At 45.8% G+C, this 19,886-nt stretch overlaps 1 protein-coding gene across 2 annotated transcripts in view; it reads right to left on the bottom strand.

The window, feature by feature from the left end:
* Positions 1–5,275: 5,275 nt before the first annotated feature.
* The window catches only part of scube1 (signal peptide, CUB domain, EGF-like 1), a 142,504-nt gene continuing 127,893 nt past the window's right edge, over positions 5,276–19,886 (bottom strand). For both annotated transcript variants that reach the window (XM_088923153.1, XM_088923154.1), the window contains 10 exons: positions 17,705–17,821; positions 16,915–17,073; positions 16,391–16,594; positions 15,209–15,370; positions 13,272–13,439; positions 12,293–12,454; positions 9,822–10,019; positions 6,934–7,086; positions 6,274–6,353; positions 5,276–5,932 (listed from right to left, as the gene is read on the bottom strand). In XM_088923153.1, the coding sequence (XP_088779279.1) occupies positions 5,780–5,932; positions 6,274–6,353; positions 6,934–7,086; positions 9,822–10,019; positions 12,293–12,454; positions 13,272–13,439; positions 15,209–15,370; positions 16,391–16,594; positions 16,915–17,073; positions 17,705–17,821 (1,556 nt within the window). In that variant the 3' untranslated portion in view covers positions 5,276–5,779. The remainder of the gene's footprint in view (positions 5,933–6,273; positions 6,354–6,933; positions 7,087–9,821; positions 10,020–12,292; positions 12,455–13,271; positions 13,440–15,208; positions 15,371–16,390; positions 16,595–16,914; positions 17,074–17,704; positions 17,822–19,886) is intronic.

The following is a 19,886-nucleotide window of genomic DNA, read 5'->3' as shown; positions in this document are numbered from 1 at the left end:
TGTGAAGTCATGGTAGAGGATGTCACTGCCATAGAAAGAGGAGAGCAAGCAGAATAATCATGGCATCCTAATAACCCCCATCTCTGAACTGGCTTCATCACTCTGCTCTCCTCCCCACTGAGAGCTGGTGTGTGGGGAGAGGACTGGTGCACTATGGCTGCCGTCACATCATCCAGGTGGGGCTGCACACTGCTGGTGGTGGAGGGGATCCCCATTACCTGCAGAGAGCTTTGAGAGGAGTGTCCAGAAAAGGGCTACAGTATAAACGTGAAAGCTATTATTATTATATAATTTGAGGTCCCCATTCTAAGGCGGATGAGGATGTGAAGAAATGGAGAAAGTGCCCGTGCTCAGCAGAAAAAGGGAAATATGAAAAAAAATTGTGAGCCACTAGTAAATATATTTACTGTAGGAATGAGAGCAGGAAACACTTTTTAGAACAAGGTCGGTGGTAGTCTGGAATACACTGCCCAGGTATGTTTGCAAATATCATTTCTTTTAAAAAACAACTGCATAAATTCTGGATCTATAAGCTGCAAAATTTGCGCAGTCCTTTTTTCTCTTCATACTAAAGAGTAGCTCCACTGGTGTGCTCTTTTGCCCATATTACTCTCAGAGGTCTGTTTAGAAGGGTTCTAACAATGCAGCACTTTATTAATGTTTTTGGAATCCACAATACAAATATGCAACAGTCTACAAACCACCACTTAAAATACTGGATCAAAGGCCTGATTTAAGAACCATAGGCAGAGTTTCACAGTATCTTGACACAGACACACCAAACATAAATGAACTTCATGTAACAACCAACTTAAAACGTTAGTTTAAAAGGACACAGGTGATGGAAACTCATACTTTGTTACATGCGGACACTAGTTCTCTCTTAGACAATTACACTTATAGAGGTGGGCGGATACTACAAGCAACCTGAGAAACATGTACATGTATAGTAAACACAATACTATTCACCCTCCTGCATATTACCATAAAAAATAGAGGACACACGGTGTGGCAAATGTCAAAATGACACGACAGTATAGTGTCATACCGATGTAAGAAAGTTACACAAGGAAAAGGAATGTTAGACAAAAGAACCACAAATATTTATTATTTCTAGAATCTCGTAATGAAAAAGTGATAAAAAAACAGACCCTACCCAGGTCTGGGAGACAAATGAAACACTGACTGTGAAAGAACAGGAGGTCAGAACTCACACGAGCTGGGGACCGACGCCCCAGAACAGTCTTGGACATCAACTCACAGGAGAACACCACTGCAGCACCTCAGCAGGCTGGATATCAATTCATGCAGATGAGGTCACAGCCTCTTCTCAAGTAATTCCCCCAAAATAAGTGCATACATTCTGCAGACATGTACAAACACCAGAGATGAGTCACGTTCTACAGCTTGCCAAAGCAGTACCAAGGCCACATGACGCTCAACAGCTGGAGAGGAGGTGAGGACAACACTTTCTTCTGCCCCGTGCCTCAGCAGCCCTCTGCTCTCTCAAAGTGTGCTTACAGAAGCCAACGAGCAAAGCGTCTTGCAAGTGAAATCTTCCACTTCACCCCACTACACTGGGAGAGCCACTCCTGTGGGCAGGGCTCGTGTTCCCAGGTGAATCGCACCACTGCACTTGCACATTCAGACAGCGGATTCCTGTGAGCAGATCAGCGGCTGTTTTGCCACATGACATCACTGTTTCGTATTGGACAATCTGTCCCTTTACTGATATTCTAAAACGCGATGAAACAAATATGCAGGTTTAGTCTTTAAAAAAACAAAAACCCACTTTCTAATAAACACTAGCTTGGTAAAGAAAATATTTAAACACATCTGTACAACTCTGTGATAAATTCTGTGGCAAACTGCTGCTAAGGGTATTTATCAAATAAAGGATCGATTAACTGATTGATTGATTATTGACAGTTTCACCTCGTCATACTGAAGTGGCAACAGAAAGGTCCATTTTGAGCTCCTGCCTCAGTGATGGGAAGGACGAACTTTGAACAATCTTAGATCATTACAAAAGAATTACAGTGGGAAGTCAAAAGAAATGAGCATGTTCTAATGTGCAAGCACAGTACTGTCCTTTATCAGGCAACAGGCAACGTCCACGCTCCCAGTAAAAGGAGCGTACAGTACTGAGACACCTTGCTCATCAATGTCTGTTTCACAGTTCGAAACACAAGACAGTTCTATAAATCCAAAGCCACTTGTCTCGAAGGCGAATGAAGAGGACTGTCCTCGCCACCCCCCCCACCCCACCTCTCTGTGCAGCGCCTGTTGTTTCCACTTAGTAGCTGTGTGGTTTGCACGCTGAGACCCAAAGGAAAACGCCTGCTGTGAAAAGTCACTGTCTGTCCTGGCGCCGGTTCAGGGACCGGAACCCTTCGCACGAAAGAGGGAACTGGAAGTGCTAGAAAGTACGAAGACCCTGCTGACTGAACTACCGCGCAGCGGGCTCTGTCTCTGCAGCCTGACACGCCTGGTCAGCAGGAGCTGGACTGGCCTCTGTAGGCCCTGAGCTCAGCTGTAGCGAGGGAGCGTGAAGGCAGGGTGCCTTGGGCAGCAGGGCTGCCAGGATACCCATCTGTTTCAATTCAGCCTGAGGTGCCTGCACCGCAGACTGAGGGACACCTTCACAGCACGGGCGCAGGCAGGCCCTTGGGGAGACAGACGTCAGAGGATGGCACAAGAGACTGTCATTTAACTGCCATCCTGGCAAATTGCTTCTGCATAACAGCTTTTCTCACGCAGTTTCTTTTTCTAAGCAGTTTAAGATTTTATTTGTTATTTGTTACGGCACGTTAGCATCGTTATTTTGCTATATGTTTCATGAAAAATTAGCAGATGACTATCATATTGATATTACGCTTGATACCTGGCATATTATAGCAGGTCGTCTTGTTTTCCTAGTAAATGCAGGAGAGAGAACAGTCCTGTCCTGCTCACAAGCACATGTTAAGATCGAGGTGCCTCCTGTAGGGCGGACTGTATGAAACAGAGGGTCTGCTTCTCTTTCTCATCACAGAAATGAAACACTTTCTCATCACTCAGTAACACAAAACTGGGGTGCAGAAGAGACTAATGCAATTGTGGAAAACAGTAACTAGGTACAGTAGGTGTCTCTTAAAGTCGGCTCGGATCTGCGTAAACTGCAGTTTGAGCAGAAGCAGTTTCACCCAATGAGCACCACAGTCACCCTGCACATGCTCTTTCTCAAAAGCAAAGCCTACAGTCTCAGAACTGTTTTTGTTTATTTTCTGTAAAATTGTCCTCATAACAATCACGCTTATCAGACATCAGGGTGTGACGTAGTCCCTCCCACATTTCAAACCCCCACACTGAAGAGCTTCTGCACCTTCTACAGGGAGGGAGGGAGGATAGAGAATGGAGGCCAATGGGCGCACTCCTAGTTCTGTCTTTACTTTTCAGTGCTAGACTGAAGTATTTAAACATTGCAGAACCAACAACTTAACCTCATTCCATAAGGGTTTTTTAATCACATCAATCACCTCTGAAGAATTCTTTATCTGAGCTCATCTCTCATCTATGGCCTCAACTGACATGTGTTTCTTCACTGAAAAGAGCAAACAATTTTTCAAAAGAAACTGGAAACACACACAGACATGCACAAACACACAAAGACACGTACAAACAGACACAGACACACAGAAACACACACACATGGACAGAGACACATGCCAAACACACACACACACAGGAACATGCTCAAACACACACACATGAAAATGCTCAAACACACACACACAGAAACATGCTCAAACACACACATAAACACATACACATGGGCATGCTCAAACACACATACAGAACTCGCATAGAAACACACAGGCATGCACAAACATAGACACAGATGTACACAACACACTCACACACAGACATGCTCAAACACACATAGAGAACACGCAAAGAAACATACAGACATGCACAAACACAGACACAAATGTACACACACAATCGCACACAAACACACCCCCACAGGCATAGACGCACAAACATACACAACCCCCACCCCACATACAGACAAGCACAAACACACAGGGACATGCAGAAGCACAGCCCCACACACACACACACAGACACAGAAACATGGAGACACATCCATATACACAGACACACCTACACAAATATACACATGCACAGATACACTGTGCTCACACAGACTCACACAGACACGCACCAACACACAAATACCAAACAGATACGTGCACAGATTCACACAAACGTGCACACACACACAGACACGTACTGTACAAACACACACATAGACTCACAAGCACACACACTGACATGCCCACACAAACACAGACATCGCATAAGCTGACCAACCTGAAAAGACACCATGCAAACAATGACATACTGTACACGTACATGTTAGTGATGAAGGGTTTTCACAACTGATACATGGGAAGAGAACCAGAAATAACACTAGAGCCATCCCTTCTCTGAAACACCCTCCTCCCAATTTGCAGCAATAAAGGAAGGAAGGACTTTTAATAGGGCACGTTGCTGCAATGCAGCAGTGAGTGAAGGGCTCCGAGCATCAGGAAACCAGGCACTGTTAAATATGCATACTGTACAATGTGAGCAATATTTCTAATGCAGATCAGTCACTAAAGCTGGAGTACTGTGAGTGACCCATACAATCATGCTGCATCTCTGTATCACCCTTGAACTTTAATAATGCACCTTTGTCCTCTGAAACAAAGGTTTTCTAGACCTGCAATTAATGCTAAGTCAAAAATTAATATTTACAGAATTGCCATTACTATCTGAAGTACGCCCTAACACCCTCTCGATACCATTACTGATTGAACAGGAAAGCAAGGAAAGCTACAGCATTAATGTAATGAATATGGTTTACACATCGAAGCAGAAGAGAATGTGCACTTGGTGCCATCATATAAGAAGGTTTACAAAAATATTGTTCTTCTCTCTGGCAGCTTTGAAATGGTACAGTTCTCAATGAGAGAGCACACACATAGTCTGAACACACTTGTCTTGCTCTGACTGAAGGGTTAAAGCTTTTTGAATTCCTCCGAATTTCCCCCTATGAACCCAGGCTACGTTTCACAAGGGTTCATTGATATGAACGGATTTAAGTTGTTGTTAAAATTCCATTTTTGCTAAGAGCAGGGCAGTCAATATCTATACAACACAAGCAGCAGGAGAATGTAACGTATGTTTCTTTCCTACAGTTTACAATATAAAATTCAAGTGCAATTAAAGTCCCAAATATTAGTTACTGCATGAAACAGACATTTATTCCTTTTGTAACATAAGTTACTTGCAGGTAGTTTTTATTTTGCTTTGTTATTTTTTAAATTATTTTTCAAATGTACTTGACTGATTTTTGTCTCTACTGGGTCTTTTCATTCTTCCTGCACTGAGTAGGTCCAGCGGGAATCCCAATGTTTGCTATTCTTTCTCCTGTCAAAGGGAGAGAAGAATCTTTTAGTGCACATCTTGATTTATAGCCTAGACTCTGTGCACTTCCGGGTCGTTTAAAAAAAAAGAAATAAAACCGTTAAACCAATATAAAAAAATAGTTTAAAAAGCTTCCATAATAAGGGTTTTTGTAAGTTCTAGCACACAAAATATAAATATTCCTTAGCAATACTGAAGAACATTCCAAAGGTTTAAAGTCATAGTGAAGACTTGGCGTGAGAGAGGAGCAGAGAGACTGTTGTCTTTCTCCTGTGGCGGAGCGGCAGGTGATGGCTATCAGGAATGCAGAGGACAGACTGGGAGGCTATTTGTAGGGCCGTAGAAATCTGGACACTTTTGACCGCAGCAGCTTAATGAAGGATCTTGGGAACATTTCCTTCGACTCCTGCGCTGTGTATTTGAAGTAGTTTTGTGGGTGAGCCAGTACGTCAAAAAGTGCTTTGATCAGTTTTTTGTCCTGCACAACAAACACAGAAAAAATAAAACATGTTTATACAACAGATTCGCGATTGGAATAATTGTTCAATGCTGTGACATACCGTCTCTTACGGACAGTGGAATAAACAGCTGCACAAAACTCCCAGCTGAAGGGCAACGCGATGGAGAAGACTTCCCTACCCTGTCGATTCAGCTGAAGTCTTGCCTAAATCCAGTGACTGTCCCCCTGGACTAAGAACTACACATTCGCACAAATATTCCCTTTTTTCTGTACTACATAGTGCAACATTCCAAACAACAGATTGTATTTCTTAATTTGAGGCAGATGACAGTTTATAGAAGGAAAAAAGAGGCACGTACTTTTAATATTTCTTGATGATTCTCAGAAGCGTATAGCCTCCCATCCCGGACAATATCTTCTATTAACTGCTGGTAGTCCTCTGTTAGAAAACAATAATAATTTTACATTACCATTTAAATTAGCCTGTCTGAAATTCAAACCAAGTGACAGCCACACACAATTGCAGTGTCAGAAAAAACTCTCCCTTATGTTTGTGCCATTCCTCCCACAGATTCTGAGGAAAGGGACTCTTGTGAGCACTCCATATACAAACGCTGTGACCGAGGAGCACCGCAGTGCTTACAGCAGTGAAATCCCTGACACTTGAAGATTGTGTGGTGAGCGGGAGAGAATCCTCGCTGGGCTATTGTCAGATATGCAAAGGAACAGGTGAAGGTTCGTTCCCTGCTGAAAGGACATGAAAAGAAACACCACGTTTCGGCTGTGGAGCCTTCTTAACGTGTGAGCCGAAATGTCGTGTCTCTTTTCTTTTCCTTTCAGCAGGGAAGAAACCTTCACCTGTTCCTTAGCAGCCTATGCAAGCTGACTCGGCTCCCTGCTTGAACGTCTATTGTCAGATATCCGCCATGTTCCAGTGCAGGAGCCTGAGTCCTCTTGCTGAGCGAGGGGACACAGAGACCGGCTGTGTGCAGTCAAAATTAAAGACAATGGCATCTTACCATCATAAGTCACATATGGCACCTGGAATCCCTTCCCACTGTTGCCCTCGTTGGACTTGAACTGTATCCACAGCTTCCTAGACCGTGATGTAAAGGCTATGGGTCTCTCATACGTCTGACAGGTCTCATAGGTTGTTATTGAGGTAGGCAGAGCTGTCAAGAGGGAGAAATCAGTTTAATCCTACTGAAAGCTTTAGAGATTAATGAACAGAGCCTTGCAGGGTCTGAGCTTGTCTTCCAGGTGGTGTCTTGCTACATCTGGGCCTCTGGCACAGGAAAGGGCTGGTGTCTTGGGAGCTCTGCCGCCGATTGCATTTCAGTAGCTCGAAAGTCAAATTCTTATTAACGCCAAGAGATGATGAAATTTATAGGGACAACTTTCTTAATGTTTTGATATTTTGTGTTGACGCGCCTGGCTGAGGAAAAGACAACCTCTGCCTTAAGGCTGGGAATGACAAGCCCCTGAAAAGGATTAAAGGAACCTCAAAAGACCGCTGCAGGTGTCTTCAGTGATGGAGCTACAGGTCCGTGGGCTGTGTTTGATCGAGCCGGTTCGGAAGTGCGGGGATCTGGAGGGACACCGATCGGAGGAAGTGCGCTGTGGCTTGGAGTGAACAGGAACTGTGTGTAGGAGAATATAGAGGCTGACAAAGTCACCAGGGGGCAGTAGAGCCAACAGACTGCAACTCTGGGATGGGCAGTGGACGCTATGGCAACCCAGAAGGGTAACAGGAAGTAGAATGGGAACCAGTTGCTGAAATTTGCAAAAACTGAATGAATGAGGGAGGGTTTCACATGCATCCCCCAAAATAGGAAAAACATTAGATACTGCAACAAGCCTGAGGACAAACAAGAGTCTGGCACACTTGAGAGGCTGGGGTACAAGATTGTGGTGAGTGGGGGAGGGAGAGTCAAGGGTTGGCACTGCACCAGTTGGCCACCAGAACAGGGGGGGTGTAAAGCAGAGATAAATCTGTCCCTGATGGGACGGGACATGAGTGGGCTGTGGCAGGGAGTGAACAAGAACCATGCAGGACGCAGGTGGAGAGCAGGAGAGCTAGCCCGCCGCAGATCTGTGAGACAGGAGTTCTGTGACAGGTTGCGGAAGATACTGCACTGACCCGGAAGGAATAGCCCGAGGTAGTGTGCTCTGACCCGGAAGTAGAACAGGAACTGGTAGTGAGTCGCCACCCGTGAATAGACAAAGGAGTAGTACGAAGAGACAAGAATCTCTGCCGCCATGCTCCTATGGGGACAGTGAAAGGAAGGAGAGGGGAAGAGAGAGGGGAGTTGACACAGTGAGGATAAGCTGGGGATGTACAGTAGGTGCGGGGGATTGGATGTTCAATCAGAAACAGGCAGAATGGGAGAGAGAGAAGCCAGTGGTTGAGGGCGGGGGGGGGGCGGATGGCCTCTGCGGTTGTTCCAGACTGATATCAGAAGAACAAGCGAGAGAAGTGCAGATGTCATGGGAGGTGCCGGATGCCAGCTGGTCTCTGCTGGTGAGGTCAGGAGGTCAGGGGGCTGGTGGCGCAGGAGAGGCAAACGGTGCCCACTTTGCCAACTCCGGCTGTGCCAGGAGGACCAGCGAGCGGGAGGAGGGGAAGGGGTGGGAGCCGAGCAGGGAGCAACGCAGGATGAAAAGGTCAGATCCTGCAACACCGAGAGCGAGAGACATCTGTCCGTCTTTAGTAGAGGCTACTAAAACCATCGCAGCATAAGAAAGGAATTACAGTTCAATGTGAACATATCTAGAAGATCCAGCAACCAAGAAGGACCTCATAAAGAAATACTTTCTTAATTCCATTCACAGGCTATATTTAAAATATTTTCCTTTTCAATTTTGTTCTAAGAGTAATGCAGAGGTTGACTCTATGGGTCTCTGTATGATAACAAAGATGGATCAACTGTTTGCCTTTTTACAGTGGAGCACATATCTCTGTCATAGCTCCCTAGCCTTGTCTGTAATCTGCTTGCTACAGTATAGCAGCCTGGTTCTGCTGGACTTTCATCCTGCTAAATTATCTCAGAGCTAAACAAACTGCACGTCTCTCACTGATACCTCACAGGTCTCAGTATTCGCTGCCAAAACCCAAGTGAGCCCTGCATGACTGCACCCTACTGGAACAGCACTGTGTCGCTGCTTGGCCTGCAAGACCCAGGGTTAAAGAGCAACATCCGGTGCGGTGGCACCGTGGCTCAGGATCTGCGCCTGTGGCTGGAAGGTTGCCGGTTCAAATCCCGCGGCCGGCAGAGGAATCCTACTCCGTTGGTCCCCTGAGCAAGGCCCTTCACCCCAGCTGCTCCAGGCGTGCAGTATAAATGGCTGACCCTGCACTCTGACCCCAGGCTTCTCTCCCTGTCTGTGTGTATCAGGGAGAGCAAGTTGGGGTATGCGGAAAGACGGATTCCTAATGCAAGAAATTGTATATGGCCAATAAAGTGATCTTATCTGTGCTGTTAGACTCAGCCTGCATTCTCAGTGTCCTTTCCTGACTCAGCCACTAGGGGGTGTATCATGCTCATTATTACTTTCAGGGCAGGCCTTGTATCTCTCATGAATGTGGTAATGAAACACTCCTTGTCTTTTCACATCTTGGTTTAGCCTATGAGTTAGGCTTGGTCAAACATTCTGCAATATACCAGCTAGATGGTATCCTAGCTTTTCATTGAAAAATATCCCTTCACAAAATCCCTACCGTGTCAAATTTCATGATCTGATAACAACGCACCAATAGAAGCTCTCGTGCCAGGACCTTAGTTGTTAAGAATAATCTGTGTTTAATGTTTCAGTTAAACCGTTACAGTTTTGAGGTTCAAGTAAAAACCTGACAGCTCACACCAGTACCCACAAAACCAAATGTCAGCTGTAAACGTGGATGGCCTACCGCTTTTCCTCATCACCAGAACATCTCCGCACTCATCTTCGATGGGGAGGAAGATCTCTGGCACCACTATCAGGATGCGTCTTTTCGGGGGAGGGTTAATGTTCCAGATACAGTCCACGTTAGCTGGGTAGTCCCCAGGGTAGTTTGGTGATTCAATGTAGCCAGTGTAATCCCCCAGCTCACCTCCACACAGCTGGTCTGCAAGCACAGGAAGGGCCAAAGTTACATACTGCTGTTCATCATCACTAATGAACTAAACAATCCTCATAAGAGCATACGGACATAAGAAACTTAAGTCAACTAGAAGAGGCATTTTAGCACATCTAGCTTGTTTTGTTTTTTATTAGCTAAACGATCTCATCCAGCTTTTTCGCGAAAGAAGCCAAGGACTTCAACAACATGGCTGGTTAGCTTGTTTCACACTCCCACAATCCTTCGGGCAGAGACGTGCCTCCTGCTCTTGGTCTTAAATGCTCTTCTGCAGAGTTTCCACTTGTGTTCTCAGGTTTGTGTTTCACTGTTCATTTTGATGAAGGCCGTTGAGGATTTTGAAAACCTGAAACATGACCTCTTGTAGTCTCGTCTGCAGTCTTGTCTGTTTGATACTGAAAATATTCTTGCGCCTCTCAGTGAAGGACCAAGAATGGTAGAAATTCTTGCTAACCCTTCTCATTTGGTATCATCCACATACCTGACTAGTTTACTAACTATTCCAGAATAGAGATCAATCATGTACATTTGGAAGAGCACTGTGCCTAACAGAGATCGCGGTGGCACTCCACTAGTTACAGTAGATCACTCCAGTCTGAGCATTTGCCTCTGATCTGTACAGTTTATTTTCTACCAATTAACCAGTTCTCAGCACACTTTCCCGAATTACCTCTAATTTGACAATTAATCTTTAATGAGGCACTTTATCAAAAGCCTTTTAAAAAATGTACATCTAAGAGGGTCTCAACATCTGCCGGCGTTAAACACTCGCAAATTCCCCTTTTCACAATCAGGTGTGACCGACGGGGTTTTGGAAGAAGAGCAGAGTGGGATGAAACTGAGCCAAAGGCTGTTAAAGAGCAAATTTAAAATTAGTCGAGAACCAACTGGAATCTTAAGAGGAGTCTATCTAGATAGCAAGTGAGCCTGTCCAAGTACCCATTACCCTGCATCCCCATCTCAACATGCTCTTGTTTTCATACTGTACCGGCGCTCCAGGTTCTGTGTCAGCAGTGTGGGGAGTGACAGGCCGGAGGCGGCTGTACAGGCTCTCTGACAGTCTTACATCTGGTTTCATTACAGTGAGGAGAGCCGATCACGAGCAGAGAGAGAAAGTGCAGGCTGGATGCAGAGGAGGGATTTTTGTTGTTTCTTTTAGCTGATTACTACATTTGTGATTACCATTGTATGCTTTAATTGATCAACGTTATTTTCCTTAACTTCCAGGCAATGCATTACTAAATTTAATTGTTCCAGATGTTTGTGTCCTGGGATCTGCTGTCTTGATCTTCTGAGACCTGTTTCCACGCACTGGGGTGAAGCAGACTTGTTGGTGATGTGATGTAAGATGGGATTTTCAGGATAGAGTCATCGATTACCTCTCATAGGACAGTTTCTCTGTGCTGGTGCTCTGTCAATTTGGGGCGCACACTTCCCTCAATGTCTGTCTATTCGGGGTGCACACCTCCATCAATGTCTGTCGATTAGGGGCGCACACTTCCCTCAATGTCTGTCGATTCGGGGTGCACACCTCCATCAATGTCTGTCGATTCGGGGTGCACACCTCTATCAATGTCTGTCGATTAGGGGCGCACACTTCCCTCAATGTCTGTCGATTTGGGGTGCACATTACCCTCAATGTCTGTCGATTCAGGGTGCACACTTCCCTCAATGTCTGTCTATTCGGGGTGCACACCTCCATCAATGTCTGTCGATTAGGGGAGCACACTTCCGTCAATGTCTGTCGATTCGGGGTGCACACTTCCCTCAATGTCTGTCGATTCGGGGTGCACATTTCCCTCAATGAGGACTTTGCCACTTCCTGTAGTTCACAGTTCCTGCATGTCCGACTCCAGAGCATTTTCATTTTTCAAGGAGGAAGCGGTAATTTTATGGCAGGTTTACATAATTGTAGTTTAGCTGCTGGGACACTAGAAGCAATTTTAATGTTCACAGTAAGTTCGGATGAGATGCTACTCGCCACGGAAGTCTTCTCTTTGCCCACAGTATTGAATATAGACCATTATATTTAAACTTAACATTCAGAGACAGAAATAAATTGGTGGGGTACTCCAATCTCTATACCCAGACATACTATTCATCGGGACTTCGGGACTTGTTTTAGATTTGACCTGTGATCTCTAGAGGTCAAAGGTTTGCATCATTAAGTACTGTAAGTGAATACTGTATGCAGTAGCTTTGTGGTTAAAATATTTGAGCTGCCAAGGTTAATGCACATAGAAAACTGACAGCAAACTCACTTTTACAATGTGTGACATTTGTGGACCCATCAAAGTCGGTGGTTGTGTTTCCAGGGCAGGTTATGCAGTAGTTCTGACCGAACTCAGGCTGATAGGTCCCTGCAGAACAGCGGATACACCTGTGCGTGGTGGAGTTATAGTAGTGCCCAGGGGAACAGTGCACTGCAACACAAACAGGAGCAGCTCATTAGCTAGCATCACAGTATAAGGTGAAACAGGCGCAGCTCAGACCTTGAGTGGAGATGTTGCTTCTTATTACAGTTGTAAGTTTAAACATCTGCACTTGGTATATTCAGGGAGTGACTGGTCCATCCTGCAAAATGTGCGTTATTTTCCATCTAGCTGAACTCTTACCATCACTGCATTTGTCACAACTCACAGGAGTTTATTTTCTTTGAACTGTGTTGCTGAAATATTTGGGACAGAGAAAGTGGCTGGGTCATGTCAGCAGGGCACTAGTATAGTTATCTGTAACAGGTGTCCAGGCGTGACCTGCTGTAATTGCTGTATACATTATATGGGGATCTGTGTGAGATAAGGTAAACACACCATGTGCTTGTGTATAATATAAGCCAAAATGAGGATTTTACCTGGGTCCCAGCAAATCACTTGAACCAAAGAGTCCATCTTTATAAGTCTCCTTAAGGTGTCACTGAAACCTACAGAAGTTCTGCTCTTACTGCATGAGTTAACAATAATAGTACTAAAAATAATAAAGAAACATATCATTTGTTTCTTTGAAAAAGTACAAATGCTTACTGTCTACCAATTATACAGGACTTCATATTGTACACAAGGTGACACAGCTATCGAATCCCAATTAATGTTAATTGTTAATCCATCCTTAACGGTCCTTGGAGCTGCAGAAGGCACATGCAGATGTCTCTGAGGTCTGAAAGGCAGTTTTCCCCAGAGAAGCTGCCTGCAGGGAGGATTCAGGCAAGCTGGAGGACTGGAGCTCGGTGTTCTCACTCCATACCTTTGGTCTCGCAGTCCTGGAAGGAGACGGCGCCCTCATTCTTGGTCAGGAGCTCTCCTCCGCAGGAGAAGCACAGCACGCGACCCGGCTCTGGCTGGTACGTGCCCAGGGCACAGGGCCTGCAGGGCTGGAACCCGTTGGCTGAGAAGTGCCCAGGGGGGCACTGACCTAACCAGGGCCAGAGAGAGAGACTAGCAATAAAGAGGCGCAGACACACTTGCTTTCGCACTTCTCCGATTTCCTCCCTTTATTTGTCCAACAGAGTGATCTGCAACGGCCCCAAGGCTGTGTGACCGGGTCAGACCCTTGCTCTAAAGTTCCCACTCTTGCACAAGAGGCAGCGCTGAAAGGTTCTGTAGCTCGGAAGCAGAGAATTCATACTGTATCCGGGGCACTAAAGCTGACGTGTGTGGTACCGCCACCTGGCGTCAATTTGAAGTTAAAAAAGTAAAAATTTGGAAACAGGGTAAAGTTAAAAATCTGTATTCCCACTGCCGTTAAACTCAGCGTGACTTGTGAGATTCCCCAGCTAGGTGCGCTGGTGCTCGGTAGTAATTACAATCTTAAAATTACATGCACTCTGATTATAGGCTTAGAGGAATAAATTGTAGAGGCATATTGGGCTCGGGCCAACATGAGAGATATTTACTTTGGAATTATTGATTACCTATAGCAATTTAGCTGTTCCCCAGGAGGTCTTTCTGACCATGGTTGGAAAAGCCAAAATCTAATCACACACTGCTCAAGACAGAACAGCCCCAGATCAAACCCACTGTTCTTCATTAACTTTGTCTTTACAATGTCTTTTCTCCTCTAAATACATCTCCCACTAGCAATTACAATGCCATTAGAAATAATGCTTTTGAAAACCTAGAGATTACAACCTGCTATTTATCATGTGTGGCGACACAGAACCGTCTCTCAACAAGGAGATTTGCTCCCATTTGAATAAACGAGTGCTACAGAAGGTACACAAGGACAGGGAGGAATCTGGAAGAATATCTGCAAATATAGATGATTGCAATGTGTATTAGGACAATCGCAGGACTGCGGAATAGATCCTGGGAAATCTGAAGTGCTGCTCATGAGCTTTCATGTGCTTGTGTCCAAAATAAACAACCACAGAGGTAGAAGGGGTGAATGTGAGTTTTAAGGGCAGCTTGTAATCCATGTGCACATTTTTCTGGAAAACAAAACTCCCATGTAAGCATTTATTAACTTGTGGAACTCCCCTTAAGCTGTGCTGAAGCTGTGAGCGGAAAACCAAGGAAGAGGTGTACTGTATGCAAAATATTTTGGCTGGATATTACTGTTATCATTACTGTTTGCCACGTATCAGAATTGACAAGCTCTTGTGTTCTTCACTGATCCTTAGCTCATGAAAACATGAGATCGGCTGCAAATGAGAGGAGGCCATTCAGTCCCTCCAGCCTGTTTGGTCCTCAGTAGTTAATGGTAGTTGATTCAAGAATCTTATTCAGCAGATACCCCTGCTTGGGTAGCTTGTTCCACACTCCCACCACCCTTTGGGTAAAGAAGTGCCTCCTTTTCTTGCTTTTAAATGTTCTTCCATTTAGGTTCCATGTGTGACTCCTGGTTTGTGTTTCACTGTTCACTGTAAGGAAATCCTCTGTGTTGAATTCCTGTGCGGATGTTGAATATCAGGTCCCTTCTTTGTCTACTGTGACAACACAGCATGGGACAAGCATCACAGCTCTAAGGCCTGAGGTTAATGAAATTTAGAACATTTACAGAACCTCACTTCAAACATTTGACATCTGTGGACTTCCTGGTGAGAATTTACTGTGCAAAAGTGTTTCTATGCACAGGAACCACAGTTTGTGTGACATTTCTGACAAAACATTTCAAGAGATTAAAACAGGCCCTTCAGCTTCATTGAATTGAGAACAGTTTGTGCACTGAGAGACTCCACTCACCTCCACACTCAGACACATTCCTGGCCCCAGCAATACCCAGGCCTTCGTTGCTGGGGCAGGGCTCACAGGACAGCTGGCCCTCTGTGTCCTGGTATGTGCCGGGGGGACACTGGACACACTGGTGCTGTTCGCCGCTGTAGAACGTGCCCACACTGCAGCTGACTGAGACCACATTCAAGACACAACACCAGCCCTGCATTAGACACCACACCACAGCTCTTAATCATTACAGACTAAATACAGAGAGTTCAGGGCTGATCTGTCGACTATGAAGCGCTTTTTACTTCAAGGCAGTCTTTCAGCGCATTCCTTTTTATTCTAGCAGCTGTATCACCCTGCAGCTCACAGCTGGCAGCCTGCTGAAGCTCAGCAGGCGTGAGCCTGGCCAGTACCTGGATAGGAGACCTCCCGGAAAAAACTAAGGTTTTTAGAGGGGCCAGAAGGGGGTGCTCACCCTGCGGTCTGGTCGCTGAGACACTATACTGTAAAGAGACGTCATCCTTTGGAAGAGATGTAAAAACAAGGTCCTGATTTTCTGTGGTCATAAAAAATCCCAGGGTGTTTCTCAAAAGGAGTAGGGGTGTTACCCCAGTGTCCTGGTCTAATTCCCCTCTGGCCTTTACCAATCATGGCCTCCTAATAATCCCCATCTCTGAACTGGCTCCATCACTCTGCTCTCCTCCCCACTGAGAGCTGGTGTGTGGGGACTGTACTGGTGCATCATCCAGGTGGGGCTGCACACTGGTGGGGGTGGAGGGGATCCCCATTACCTGTAAAGTGCTTTGAGTGGAGCGTCCAGAAAAGAGCTCTATATGTGTGAGCAATTATAATTATTTGATCAGACCTAAAACACTCCAGTATAAAGGTGTTGTGGAGTTACCTTTGTTCCAGACTAACAGATTCAGGCCCTTTAGCCAGGCCACGGCTCCCAGCCCAGCTACTGGGCGAGGCTCCGGGTCACAGAGGCTCCGTACTGGATTAACAGCCATTGAAGCGGCTGGGTGATGCCGGCAGGACAAGGGAGGATGGCGAAGTTTGGCTGCTTTGTTTCAATAAAGGCTGTGAGACAGATTCTGCCCTATTTATTAGCACATAAACCCCCAGGTTCGCTGGTATGGAACAAAGCGCAGCAAAAGCACACTTCTCCTCACTTTTCAGTGTGTCTTCTTATCTATTACCCACCACACTTCCCTTCCCGGGGAACCTGGCCTGTGCTGCAGGAATCCTGGCTGTCTGGCAGCTTGGCAGGCTTCTGGGCGACTTCGTACTCCGTTCCGGAGAACTGGATGTAGAACTGCTGCTTGCTGATGGACTTCCTCAGGGTCTTCATCGCTGCCTGCAGTTTGTGTTCCATTTTCTTGCGGGCGCAGTCCACGTTGCAAGAGTCTGCTCATAAAATCTCAGGGTTAGCGAACCGCGGCCCACGGGCAGCCCTCAGCAAATCGTTCGGTCCGTAATCGCGTCTTTTTGCTTTTCCAAATATCCAAACGTTTTGTACCTAACCAAGCACGTCAAATTTTTGTGGCAGGACAAAACAGATGAGCCTTAGGTTCTTGTTAAGAGTAGGATTAGGAATCTGACCCTCTGGTGAGGAGCCATGATGTTCCATTCTGGAGTGCAATGGCACACGACTGAAGCCCTCTTCTCAAACCCCGAGCCCTGCCAAAGTCGGACTCCACACCACCGCCATCCTGTCATCTACTGACCTGACACCTCTTCCTCCTTCATCTCCACTTCGAACTCAGCGGTGATGTGAGACACTTCTTTAGAAGGAGACTTCCGACCCCGACGCCTCTTCCTGGATGAGTCACATTTCAGGTTGACGAAGGTGACCTGGCAGTCGTCCGCACAGGGCAGCTGGCTGCCTTCAGGGGAAATACAGCAGCATCGTGAGATGGTGAAAATGAGCACGCAAGATACTTCTGACCAGCTGGCTGGAGGGAAACAGCTAACATCCGATGAGAACTTGCTAGTAAAAGGAATCAACATTACCTTTTATCCCTGAAATGATACCATTTAGTTTATTCACCATTCAACCAGATGGTAAACCCTGCAGTTTCTCAGGGGTTGGCTGAAATACCTAGTGTCTAAATCCCAATTATTTAGGACTTAAAAGATTGTGTAGATTGTTGGTGATTAATTGGATCAGATCTGGCGGGTAATGTCTGTCCTATCTGGTACTGGGTGGCCCATAGCAAATGCCAGGAAGATCCAGACAAGGGAAGAATTGGGATAAAAAACAATCTTAAATTGCCCCCCTGGTGATGAATAAAGTATTTTCAATTGCATTGATGTAGCTTGCAGAAACCCATTTAACTTTCAAAAGTGAAATTCTAAGTGTGTATTTGTTTGTTTGAGGGAGAACACATTCAGAAACAACAGTGAGACAGTGTCGTCTGCACAGTGAGTTCCCCCAGATCTTTGCCAGATCTCTCAGATGTGACTCGCGCCGGACATCTCATCTCGTCTGACTGACGCGTGTCATGGCTACTGTACCTTGCAAGCTCTGCTTCGCTGCGTCTCTGAACTTCTCCTTGTTGCGCGGCTTCAGGTGACACTTTGCATCCTTAATCTTAAAGCGGGCTTTTTGTTTAATCGGAGGGGCTAAGGTATCTGAGAAAAAAGGAGAAGTGAATAATTTAAGACATGCAATGTGAGTGGCTCCAGAACAGGAAGATGAATGTCCTTGGGTGGCCCAGTCAAATGCTTTGCTACATGTATCTAGTTTGACAGAGCTTGAGCAAATCTGCAGGGATGAATGAGAGGGAAAAGCCACAAATCCAGATGTGCAAAGCTGATACAGACACACCTAAGAAGGCTCAGAGCTGTAACTGCTGCAGATGGTCAATGTTTCCAAGGTCACTTGTTCATTTTTGAATCACAGTTGAAATGTACTGTATAGTCAAGACACTTTATTACTTTTAAAAGACCCTTGACGCTGGAAAGGAATACAAAGTTCTTTAACGTGCACAAAGTCATTTCACATATCTGAACCTAAATATTCCAAGCCCCAGGATTTTGGAACACTTCTTTTGTCCATCCTGACAAGACGAGCAGGTTACATCCAGCGACATGTAAATATGGGCTGGTGCGTGGTGGAGCCGAGCCTCGATGGCCAGCTGCTTCCTCATCTCCTGGGAAACGTGCAGCACATGTAGGAGCTCAGCAACCACTAATTCCGGCTGTCAGAACTGCTTACAGACGACCAACGAGAACAGAGCCTGCAGTGCAGGCCTGGAGCGACAGCTGAGGGCTGGACGGCTGTATCCACCTATCGACAAGTACACAGCACACAGTTTGATATCCCTCTGTGCTTGGCTCCGTTCATTGCCGTTTGTCTTTGCACACAGCTATAGATTTACACTGCGAAACGCAAACCGTTTTTAAACTTGGGCCGTGGCCTGGGAGCGAACGAACCAGAGAGCGGGAGGGGACCCCCAGGCTGGGTCTGTTAGAGCTGCCAGGTGAAAAGTTCTCATGTGCTCATTATGGGACTAAGCCTGTGACACTTTAAGGGTTTACGTGAAAAAAAAGGGAAAAGCAGTCCTGACCTGTGTGCAATACACACTAAAGCGGGAGGGGGGGTCTTTAAAAAAGTTATGTTTAGGTTTGGCTATTAAAAATAACTGAATGATAAACTTTAAGGACTAACTTAGTATCTGTTTCCAGCCAGTTCCATCTAAGTGAGACACTGAGGTCGTGCGTTTCTCAGTCCTGTTGTGACTTGGGTACTCAGTGCTCGGGCACATTGAGCCAAGAAACACAACGTGCTGACTTGAGTTTGACCTTCTAGAAAACCAGAGTAATAAACTGGAGAATGCATGCTTCTTGAAAAAGCCAAGTGCAAGAATTTGATATCCCTGGAGGTCGGCCCGAGCTCGAAGTGGTCAAGTCGCCAGCACTGCCTGCCGAGCTGGTGGGCTGGTCCTCAGTCAGGTCCAGCACAGCCTCCTGCCTCCAAAACACTGGGACAGTCCAGTCAAACCCGCTCAAGTGGCAGAGACAGTCACGCATGCCCAGGCCATGGCCAGGTCCTCCACCTGGCGTCAGGCTTGGCTCAGAAGTACGAAGGAGACAGGAGACATTTGTAACAAAGTTTTATGGACAGATGTGACCACGATAAACCTTTTTCCAAAGCAAGTGAAAGATTAAAGCGAGGAGAAAGAAAGGACCTGCAGATGCTCTGAAGATGCCGGCTCATCTGTGAAGCCTGGAGGAGGTCATGGCCTGTGATGATGTCACTGATGAGGGCAGCAGTTTTCAGAAACAGGATCCTTCTGTACTTATGGAGCAGCACTTCATCATGCAGCAGTACAGTAACCCAAAACGCACAGCGACAATACAAACAAACAGCCACGGAGCTCATCTGGAGATCTGAGAGTGGCCTAGTCAATTTGCAGCTTCTAATCCAATTGCTGAAGAAAACACTGAGGTCATAAGAACAGTTACAAACAAGAGGAGGCTGTTGACCAGCCTGGTAAAGTCAGAACAGCCCAAGACCAGGCAGAATCTCCAAGCAGCTACAGGAAAGCATCTCAAATGACTATACGAAGAGTACGGTGAACTCCTTCAGAATGATTTTTCACACTGAATTTGTATGCACGGAATGACCCCAAAATAACATGGAAATAACACTGTACTTATCATTCATAACTCAAATGACCTGACTGTAAAGCAG

Source organism: Atractosteus spatula, chromosome 8, assembly GCF_055471065.1.
Source record: "Atractosteus spatula isolate fAtrSpa1 chromosome 8, fAtrSpa1.hap1, whole genome shotgun sequence".
NCBI lineage: Eukaryota > Metazoa > Chordata > Actinopteri > Semionotiformes > Lepisosteidae > Atractosteus > Atractosteus spatula.
The sequence above is the reverse complement of the archived record's forward strand: the minus strand, read 5'-3'. Positions and strand labels throughout refer to the sequence as shown.